The following is an 11,580-nucleotide window of genomic DNA, read 5'->3' as shown; positions in this document are numbered from 1 at the left end:
GATACGTCAAAAGAATCACAAATCGTATCTAGTCGAAGATATTACCCTTATAATTGAAAAAAATTCCCTCGTTCCCCGTAAAAGGGGGAAACCTCCAAAAAAATTACAAATTTAAAAATCGCAAATCTTTGAAAATTTTTCAATTTTTTTTACTTATAAGTGCCATAACTTTTTCAAAAATAAACATATCAATATAATTATTTTTTATATAGATGCATAATATCATTACCTTTCATTTGGTATATTTTTTTCATAAATTTAACCCTTAACCTGCCCACAAGGGGGGATTTAAAATGACAACTTTTTCACAAAAAATTAACTTTTTCAACTTAACTTTTGAAAATGTTCCGGAAGGTCTGACACTTTTATATATATCTTAAATTAAAGCTAATGTAATATACTTTATAATGGTAAAAAAAAATTTCGGACTTTATTTTATCTTCATGGTGAAAACAGACATTAAACTTAATAAAAAAAATACGATTTTTGTAAAAAAATTCTTTTTTATATTTTTAACTTTATAATGCTATAACTTCTCGAAAGATGTATGGATCAATATAATTCTTTTTTTTGTAGATGCATGATGTCTTTACCTATCATTTGGTATATTTTTTTTATAAATCTGACTTTTTACCTGCCTACAGGGGGGGATTCAAAATGACAACTTTTTCACAAAAAATTGACTTTTTCAACTTAAATTTTGAAAGTGTTCCGGAAAGTCTGACACTTTTATATATATCTTAAATTAAAGCTAATGTAATATACTTTATCATGGAAAAAAAAAATTTCGGACTTTATTTTATCTTCAAGGTGAAAATGGCTACCAAATGCTATTATTGTGTGAAAATTCTCAATTTTATTTTTTACATTTTTAACATTATAATGCTATAACTTATTGAAAAGTGTATTGATCAATATAATTTTTTTATGGGAAATACTATTTTCTAATAATCTCTTTTTTATTCGACATACTTTGTCTTAATCAGGATATTAATAAGGAACTAGCAGTTTATGAAGCTTTTGGAATAATCCACCAATTTTTTAAAATTAAACACTATCTAAAGATTTGCATCGAAGCGTTTTTTTTTGATAGTGATTTTAATCACTGTCAGATATCATTATACTTGATCCAACTATGCCACGTCACTATTGTGCCGCGACCCCACTGTGCTGGTTTTTTCAATTTTTTTTACTTAAAACTGCCATAATTTTTTCAAAAATGTATTTTATTAATGTTTTAGTATATCAATTTTCCTATGTTTTCTTGGTTTTGATAAAATATTTTTGTTTAAAAATTTTAAAGATCTAAATATTCTCAGACTTATGTAAAGTTTTTTCAAAAACTCATAATCAAAGTTTGGATATGGATGTTTAAAGGGAATATTACTTATTAAATTTCTTATTTCTTTTCCTACATTATTGTTTATAGAAATTATTGGAAATTCTTCTATAAAAATATTATCTAATTCACTAATATAATTTACAAACACATCGGGTAGAGTAATTAAGGTTCCATAAGTGGATTAATTTTCATTATGGTAAGCCTTAAAATATGTAAAAAAAATAAGATTCATCTAACTGATTTTTAAATTTAACATCACTAATACATATACCACAATTATGTTTTTCTAGTGATTTCTTAATTAGATAGTCACATACATAAATAAGGGAATTTATAACAGGAAAACTTAAATTATGGTAATCAACCATACAAACTAAAGTTTTCAAAATTGTAAGAGTTTTCTCAGGAATAAATGCAATAAGACTTTTTAATGGAGGAACAACATCACTTGAATTAGTTAAAATTTCATCTAAGTCATTCAGACAATTTAAGGTCTCAGACTGTTTGAAAAAATTTTCTGGGTTAGAAAACATATTAGGTTTGAAATGAACATTACAATCCATATAATACTTATTTAATGCAATTTGGTAACCATTTTTTATAACTATTGAATAAATTTAAGATTTTTTAGGATATAAGTACTATTTTTATTAATTTATAATATAAATAACTAACCGAGCTAAATCCTTTGGTATTTTAAACATTTTACAATCATAATTTTTGGTAGCAATTCTTGAGTTAATGTAGTTTTTTACAATGCAAACATAAACCATTCTAATTATTATTATATAAATATGGAAAATTAATGAAATAAAATAATTAAAAGTAAAATTCTTATAATATATATTTTCCCTCAACTGGTATTAATTCTTATCATGACAACAAAATGATAATACCAATACCTACAATAAAATGGCTGCTACTTTTTGTTTACATATCGAAGTGTCTATAACCTGCTTCTAAGTGCTGTTTATCCAATTTGTCATTTAATAATCCATACTGTCCTGTATCCAATATCCCATAAGTAGTTACGCCAAACGATATTGATCCCTCCCAATAGGAGAGCATAAATGAATTTCAATTTTTTTGAATTAATTTTCATGATATATAAAATTTCCACTAAATTTTATACCTGTTGTAAGGTTTTTTAAAATCCTTCATAATCTACATATAGCTATTGTTTTATATTCGGTCACCACGCTGTATCAATAATCACTTAGATAAGTGCTTCATCATCTATACCGTGCGTTCATAATTCAGGTCATCCAAGATGTCGATGGTTGACCGAGTCAACCGACATTGCCCTTGTCAGCAACCGCTTATTCAAACGAACCAATAAATTGTCGACGGATTATTTCGCAGTATCTTGTATATCTACAAGACGTTCCCCTTTCGCAGCATTGGGTACGCGCCCAATGGGTTGGCAGGCCACAGAGAAAACTTAACAGTAAACTTATGTTGAAAAGCAACTCAATATATTGTTTTATAAAGTTGTTGAGTATTAACTCTGGAAGTTAAATTTTAAATAATTGAATTTACAGATTCATAAAACCATTTTTTTATTATTATAATTAAATACTCTTTGTGATTTTTTTGTGTTACTAACAACTCAATAATACGATATTACATAGTTAAAAGAACATTAATATTAAAAAAATATCTGTCAATGTACTTTTTTGATCATTTTTTTACTGAAAAAATATGACAATTTGAGTAATTCTAATAAATACCGAATTTGTATTTTATACTTTATACATGTTTATTTCATTAAGTTACTTTATAGTAAACTGATAAGATATCTTGGTAACAATAACTATTTAATATCCTTAAAACAATACGTTTGTATCATCTAAATATTTTTAATTTTAAATTAAAATATATTTATTTAAATATAAAGATTTTTGAGAAATTTAAAATTGAATTCAATAGTCTTCATACTTTGTATTATAGTATTAGTCTAATTATTCAAAATTAATAAATTCTAAAAATTAAAAATTTCTTTATTAAATTATATTTTGATGCCACAATCATAAAGTTAGTAAATATAAATAATTGACCTTCTAAAACTTTCGTGTAATAAAATTATTTATAACATAAATAACACAAAAATGTTAAATAATTATTTTATGTGTTGATTGGATGTTGTATCATTTTTATGATACTACATTAGTATTTAATTTAATTATCTGCTTTGTTAAAAATCTATTTATTTCAATTTTTGGCAAATAAGTATACAAAATTTTAGTTAAAAATGCAGTTATAATAAAATTCATTAATCGTTCTTCGTAAACTATAAGTCAAAATATTAAGGATAATAATTATTATTCGTAATATTTATATATATTATATTCATTAAATTCTTTTTGTTTGACTAACCTGTGATAATAATTCATAACTTGTGGTTCCTGGCGAACACAGCCTGTCCTTAATAAGCGACGATAAACCTTCAAATGAAATTTACTAATTGATAAAATTTATAAAAGTTGAAAGTTAACATAAAATATTTTTTTTCTATTTTTCTGTCGGATTATAGTAAAATTAACTATTCGAATATTGTTTTATTTATGTAATTTATACCTTAGTAACGAAGATATCTTGATAATTATATTTTTTTTAACCACTCATTTTTACTACTTTGAATAATTAATACAATGAACATTAATTTTTTTTTGAAATTTTATTAAAATATTTCATAAATTTAATTATATAACTTGACACTTAAAAATAAGTATTTTTAAGAAAAGGTAGAATGTTTGAATTTAAATATACGATGTATATTTTTTTTGTATCAGTACTACAATGTTAAGGTTTATGGAATTTTATCTCTTTTTTTTACTATTAAAATTAAAAATTTTAATTATTATCCAGTTTTTTTGTTACTAATTTAGAGTAATTTAATGTGTTCATTTATGTTTACATTATACAATTTTTCTCAAACCAATAATTTTTTTAACAATAACTATCAGTAGAGACAAGAAATGGGGTGAATGTGAATTTTAATAATTCTAATATTTTGAACGTATTAATTAATATTTTCAATTTATAAAATAAAAATATTGTTACTCTAATTTCTATGAATGAATGTTTTTGTATGAATAACTTGTTTTTAGATACAACACGTTAAGAGTAGCAAAAATAATAATAAGTGGTAGATCCATCCAGCATAGTATAGAATATATATATATATATATATATAGGGCCGGACTTCCACCTAGGCAAATTAGGCAGTTGCCTAGGGGCCCTTACCTCTTTGGGGCCCTCGGCTAAGTACCATAAAAAAAAAAAAAGACGTCATACAAAATGAATCAACGCGTAGAAATGATGTTACACTATATTGTTTTTTATGTATACTTTGATAATGTGTATCGGAAGCGTATGTATACATTTAGTGGTGCTTATCAGTGATAATTTTGTCGTTCGATTATATTTATATCCATAAATACCCTTATGACTGATTTTATCTTTACAATGAACGCAAAGTTATGGTATAAATAAAATATTTCATAGGTTTTTATTTTAAATAAAACGATTTAGGTTTTATCTATTTTAAAAGCCAGGCTTACGATTATTACCATTTCATTTTCTTTTGCACTCTGGTCGCTTTAACGTCTCTTGACAAGTTGTGAGAGTACAATTTTTCAGTTGTTAATTATAATTTATTTTCATTCCTTATACCTTCAAAAATATTTTAGCTATAAAAATTACATGATAATTTTATAGTCTGTACAGTAGTTTAATCTATCTATTTCATCTAAGTCGAAGGTGATTATTTTGATTTAAACAAAATTAAAGTTTAAACTTTTATATTGTACTGAAAAAATGTACTACCTATGGTAAAATTCAAATTTTAACAATTATATCTATTAATTTAAGCTGTAGAACATTGTTTTCAATTAGATATATTTCTTTAATTTTAAATGACATTAGGCTAAGATGAACTGGATAAATTATAAACAAACGTATTAATATGCGGATTTTAACAATAATTAATTCTTTGAAAAATGTATTCATGTAGCTTAAATCTAAAATATTTTGATACAATTGAAAACAATTAATTATACCATATCTATATAAATTTTTTTTTTAATTATGTAAATTTTTCCAATAATTTTTATTTTTATACTAGAATAAACATTAACTGAATAAAATGTAATTCGACCAGAGTAATTTTTAAATTTTTTTTGTCTGCGTTATTCAGTGTATATTACTGAATTACAATAAGTATATGTGTGGGAGATTCGTATTTCAAATTTTCTATCTTGATTATTTTATGTAATTTTGAATAGCACGAAATTGATGCGTAGGAAACGTATTAAAATTGTAATTAAATTGGTAATTAACAAAATATGAAATACTTATAAATGTCTTTTTGGTGAATTATTTTAAGGTAGACGTTTTGAAAATGTATAACACCAACAAACCGTTGAGTGGATTCCAAAAAAGAAAAAAGAATTTTGAGAAATTGCAGAAAGAAGAAGAGCTTCTTCGTAAAGTTCCTAAATTGCATTCGTTTTTTTTACCTCTTCTAGACTTAATACTTTAAATGAACTTGTATCGAATGACTGCAGTGAAGATCAACAACCAGAAAATATATGTGAAAACGAAGAGTTACCTCAAAATTTAATATCCGAAAACATTACAACTATAAATGATGCTGGATGATGCTACAATTGAATACCTCGTTCAAAATGGTGTTCAACAGAAAATGGACACTGATTTTTCTTCTTCAAAACGTCAGTATACAGATACTACCAGGTAGCTATCCCTATGACTTTTCTGTCGGACATTACCTAATGGCGAAATACAAGCTCGGCCTTGGTTAATATTTTCAAAGTCTAAAGGGACTGTATTCTGTCCCCTTTGCAAAATTTAAAAAAAATCGAGTACTTTAGCTAATGATAACTAACTTTAGCTAAAGGGTATAACGACTGGAAAAATGCAGGTCAGAGAATGAAAGAACATGAAAACTCAGACGACCACAGATATGCATGTGCAAAACTGTTGGCCAGAAAGAACGCTAGTGGTAGGGTTTACAAAGGACTTGTCATTCAAATGGAAGAAGAAATTAAATACTGGCAAGAGATTTTGAGGCGTGTTATGGCCGTTGTAAGATCACTGGCTGTACGTGGATTGCCATTTAGAGGTTCGCAGGAAAAATTTGGATTGAGAAATAGTGGGAACTATATTATGTCTCTAGAACTTTTAGCTGAGTTTGATCCTTTTCTAAACGCACACATCAAGCGTCATGGAAATAAAGGATGCGGCACAACATCATACCTTTCGTCTAAAATATGTGATGAAATTATTGACATCATGGCTAAAAAGGTCATTAGTACGATTGTGACCGAAATAAAACAAGCCAAATATTTTTCTATTTTTGTAGACTCGACTCCTCATATCTGCCACGTAGAACAGCTTTCGTTCATAGTGCGATATGTATCTAAAAAAGAATGTCCCGTTGAACGATTCATAAGATTCATACCAAAATGTGGCCATAAAGCTGAAGACATAGTCACAATTGTTCTCGATACATTGAAAAATTATGACTTGGATATCGCTGATTGTCGCGGACAATCGTATGATAATGCAAGCAACATGGCGGGTGCATATTCGGATCTTAAGGCGAGAATAAAAGAAGTGAATGCTTTGGTACTTTTTGTCTCTTGTTCAGCTCACCCACTAAATCTGGTAGGATCGTGTGCTGCTGAATGTTGTGAGACATCTATATCTTTTTTCAGTAACTTGCAGGCATTGTACAATTTTTTTTCGATCTCGACACACAGGTGGGGAATTTTAATATTAAGACTAAAGCAGAACTCAAAAGTTCTAAAAAGTCTTTCTCAAACTAGGTGGTCTGCTCGAGGTGATGCTTGTAAAAGTCTTTGTGTCTCCTGGAATGAAATCATGGCAGTTCTTAAAATCATCACTTGTGACATGAGTGAAAAACCATCAACGCGTTTTGAAGCTTCGGGTCTTCTTAATCACTTTGACTCACTAGAAATGTGTTTTCCGACTTTACTGTGGAATGACGTTCTAGAAAGATTTAATAAAGTAAGCAAATCTCTGCAATCTATAAATATTGAACTAAGCACTATTGTTAAACTTTATCACTCTTTAGTTATATACCTTGAAGGTATACGAAAAGACAGTACATTCGATCTATATGAATTAAAATCTATAGGATTAAATGGCGAACAAAACTATGCATATGATTTAAAAAGAAAACCTAAACGAAAAGTCTAGTTTGATGAAGTGAATAGAAATGATGTCAAACTTACAGGCAGGAATAAATTCAGAGTAACCACCTACAACATAATTATTGACAGGTTGATTGCAGAACTCCTAAGACGTGGAAGAGCTTATGAAAAATTAAGTAAAAAGTTTGACATTCTTACAACGCTAATTAGTTTGAACACTCAAGAAGTCTGCGAAGGAGTAAAACTCTGAACAGCTTTCATCCAGGGGATTTGGACGAGAATATGAAGAACGAGTGTTTACATTTACAGGCTCATTTGTTGTCCACAGAAGCTACGAGAGAAAGAAATATGTCATCACTGGAACTATACAAATTTATCCTAGAAAACTGCTTTATAGACATTTATCCAAATATTGGAATATCACTTAGGATGTTGTTAAGTACACCAGTGTCAAACTGCTCAGCAGAACGGTCATTTTCAACCCTTAAGAGAATTAAAAATTATTTGAAAGCCAATATAGAAGATAATAGACTTAATTCACTCTCTGTATTATACATTAAGTCAGAAATAATGCAAACAGTGGACTACAGTGAAATCATACATTCTTTTGTAGAAAAAAAAGTTCGCCGTGTAAAAATTTAATTTTGTTATTTAAAACTTATGTATGTAAACAGAATTGTTAAAAGTTATAACGAAAACATTGTTAATTTTTTTTTCATAAATCTGTTCTTCTATAATACGTAACACATATACATATACTTATTTTATAATATTATAATATAATAATTTCTTATTCAAGTATGTTGATATTTGACTATTTAACTAAAAGCGGTTTTTTATTATTATTATATTTTTAAAAGGGCCCTTTTTAGTAGCTGCCTTGGGGCCCTGAGACACTTAAGTTCGGCCCTGTATTAATTACAATTAAAAAAACCATTAATTATAGTACTGAAATATTAGTGATTCGTTTTACTTTATCGAATGTTTATTTTTATAACAATTAAATTGAGGTGTTAATATTGTAATAATGAGCTTTTTAAATTTTGTAATGAATTTAGAATAGAATTATAATATATTGGATACAATTTAGTTGATCATACATTTGAAAAAAAAAAAATGATTGAATTTGTTTAATGTTTATTTGTAGTTTAATTAAGCCAGCTTTGTTTTCCATCCTATTTGATTTAACTTCATAATAATTAAAAAAATTAATTGTCTCATCACTACTTGATTGTATTATACATAAATTATATTTTGTGGATGCTTTTGCTTATATATTTTGAACACTATTTAGACTTTTTTTTATGTTTTATAAAATGTTATTTATACTAGTATATTGTTAATCTATTCGGCAACAGAACACTCTTAACGTTTGATAAACAAAATATCCATTTAAATATAAAATACTAATGGCAAATTTTACATTTGACATAAGTATATTTGTGTACAAACATAAGTAAAATAAATATAAAACCACAAATTATTAATGAAGTATAAACAGATTTCTTATTTATGAAAATTAATTATTTATTAATATGTCTATATTGCAAAAAATATTTTTTCACTAAAAACATAGAAATTGAAAATAAAATAAAACAAACGGGATAAATTATTAAAGACAAGCGACTAAACATTCTTTATCGGTATCAAAACAGTTATTATTGCCAAGGAAACCTCCATAAACAAACTTAATGTAAGTTTTTGAATTTTTGAATCTAATGAATACTTTTCAAAATAAGACGTATATGCAAATTGTTTGACTTTTACTTCAGGAGGTAACATGCAATAACATAAAAAGTTTATAATAACTAATTATTTTCTGTAATCTTTATTACAGTTACAATTATTATAATCAATATAATAAATAAATGATTATAATTATTTGTAGTAAATAATATTACTCAAAATAGTATTACAAGAAAATTAATTAAATTAATTTTTTTTTTGTAATCTTAATTCTATAAACTATAAAAAATGTCAATATTATAATTTGAAGATAATATATTTTTTAATTTATAAATAAAATTTACTTTTTGTATAGGTTTGAGAAGGTGAATCTGTTAAATCTTCATAAGTGAACACAAATAAAAAATCAATTGATAAAAAATTAGAGATGGGCGTTATATTTAAAACTAAAATGAAATCAAGTATGTTAAGTATAATGCTATACTTTAAATAAATTTGAAAGGTTGAGAAGTTATTAATTTTACAATGATTTTTTTTTTTTATGTGCTGTTATCACTTTTTCTAAGCTCTCACCGAACCGATTTCTTTTAACAATGCGTCAAAAAATCAAAAATCGTATCTAGTCGAAGACATTACACTCAAAAATTAAAAAAAATTCTCTCGTTTCCGGTAAAAGGAGGAAATCTCCACAAAAATTACCAATTGAAAAATCGTTAATTTTCGACATTTTTTCAATTTTTTTACTTAAAACTGCCATAACTTTTTGAAAAATATATGAATAGACACAATTTTTTTTAATATATCATTAGATATTTACATATAATTAGGTATATACAGAGTGATTTTTTTATCATAACCCACTCAATTACTTACAGAATAATAATAAATTAACACATTTTTTTTTCAATTATCTTTAGTTACACATCATTCTTGAATTATTAACTATGTAATACTTTTTAATTTCATCCCTTATGCCTGGTAAGGGTGTCAACTTTGTTTTTTCAAATGGTAACACATATTTTGAATTTAATAAAATGTTTGAGTTTTTAATTTAATAGTAAATGGCATTTGAATTTTTAATACAACTTAATTCGTTTATTAGATATAATCATTTAAAGTTTCAAATTTTTTAGTAAATATACTAACTGACAATACAAAAAATATATCTATTGATAGTCATAATTTATAATAAACAATCCGTGACTGTGACAGTAATGTCATAAAAAACTAATTAGCTGCCTATATTTGTAATCCCTTGTGTATTATACCCGTATATTAACTCATAAATTTGAAACTTTAAATGTTTATATCTTATAAACAAATAAAGTTATATTAAAAATTCAAATTCCATTTACTATTAAATTAAAAACTCAAACATATTATTAATTTCAAAATATGTGTTCCCATTTAAAAAAACAAAGTTGACACCCTTACCAGACATAAGGGATGAAATTAAAAAGTATTACATAGTTAATAATTCAAGAATGATGTGTAACTAAAGATAATTGAAAAAAAATGTGTTAATTTATTATTATTCTGTAAGTAATTGAGTGGGTTATGATAAAAAAATCACCCTGTATATTTTTTAATTATGACCCTTCATTTGCCCACATTAGAGGTTACAAAATGATAACTTTTTCACAAAAAATTAACTTCTTAAACTTAAATTTCAAAGCGTTCCAAGTATACTGACACTTTTATATATATCTTAATAATAATAATAAAAGGAAATAGGAGTTGATGTTGCTTTTGTAATTATGCACCAATTTCTTAGAATTGAACACATCTACAGATTTGCATTGAAGCAATTCTTATGACAGTGATTTTAATCATTGTCAGATATCATCTATACTTGTCCCACTATCCCACGTCCTTACTGTGCCGCGACCTCACTATACTATCGTTTTTTTATGTAGTAATCTATTTATTGGCTATTTTAAATTACAAATTTGGAGGGAAAATGTTGTAAAAGAAGATTATGTTTTAAGTATGATTTATGTATAATGTAGTAATAAAATGAATACAATGAACAGTAAAATTATTTTTTTTCAGCTCCCAATCATTTAATTTTATTAGTTATAATTTATTAATAAATAAAAATTTCGAAGAATCATCCTAAAAATCAAATATTTTATAGAGACTTGTACACTGTAAAATATATAATTGATCTACATATCAAATTTTTTTAGTATATAAATTATCTTATATGCATTAGTAGAACACCCATCTCTTTTTTGAACTTCTACTTCTTTTTTCCTTAACATTTATTTCCATATCTGTTCTTACAGCGTAATCCAAATAATATGTAAAACTTCATAATAAATAAATCAACCGGTTCTGTGAATGAATTTAAAA

At 25.7% G+C, this 11,580-nt stretch overlaps 2 protein-coding genes across 2 annotated transcripts in view; one reads left to right on the top strand and one right to left on the bottom strand.

Moving 5' to 3' along the window:
* The window catches only part of LOC126895450 (uncharacterized), an 82,592-nt gene that overhangs the window by 27,541 nt on the left and 43,471 nt on the right, over window positions 1–11,580 (bottom strand). The gene's annotated exons all lie outside the window — the stretch shown is intronic.
* On the top strand, window positions 6,293–7,585 carry LOC126894624 (zinc finger MYM-type protein 1-like). The gene has a single exon (XM_050665764.1). It carries the CDS (start codon window positions 6,293–6,295, stop codon window positions 7,583–7,585), a length of 1,293 nt encoding a protein of 430 aa, XP_050521721.1.

The sequence above is a fragment of the Daktulosphaira vitifoliae genome, unplaced genomic scaffold, assembly GCF_025091365.1.
Source record: "Daktulosphaira vitifoliae isolate Bord-2020 unplaced genomic scaffold, ASM2509136v1 Scaffold_1, whole genome shotgun sequence".
Classification (NCBI taxonomy): Eukaryota; Metazoa; Arthropoda; class Insecta; order Hemiptera; family Phylloxeridae; genus Daktulosphaira; species Daktulosphaira vitifoliae.
This window is presented reverse-complemented; position numbering and strand designations above follow the sequence as displayed.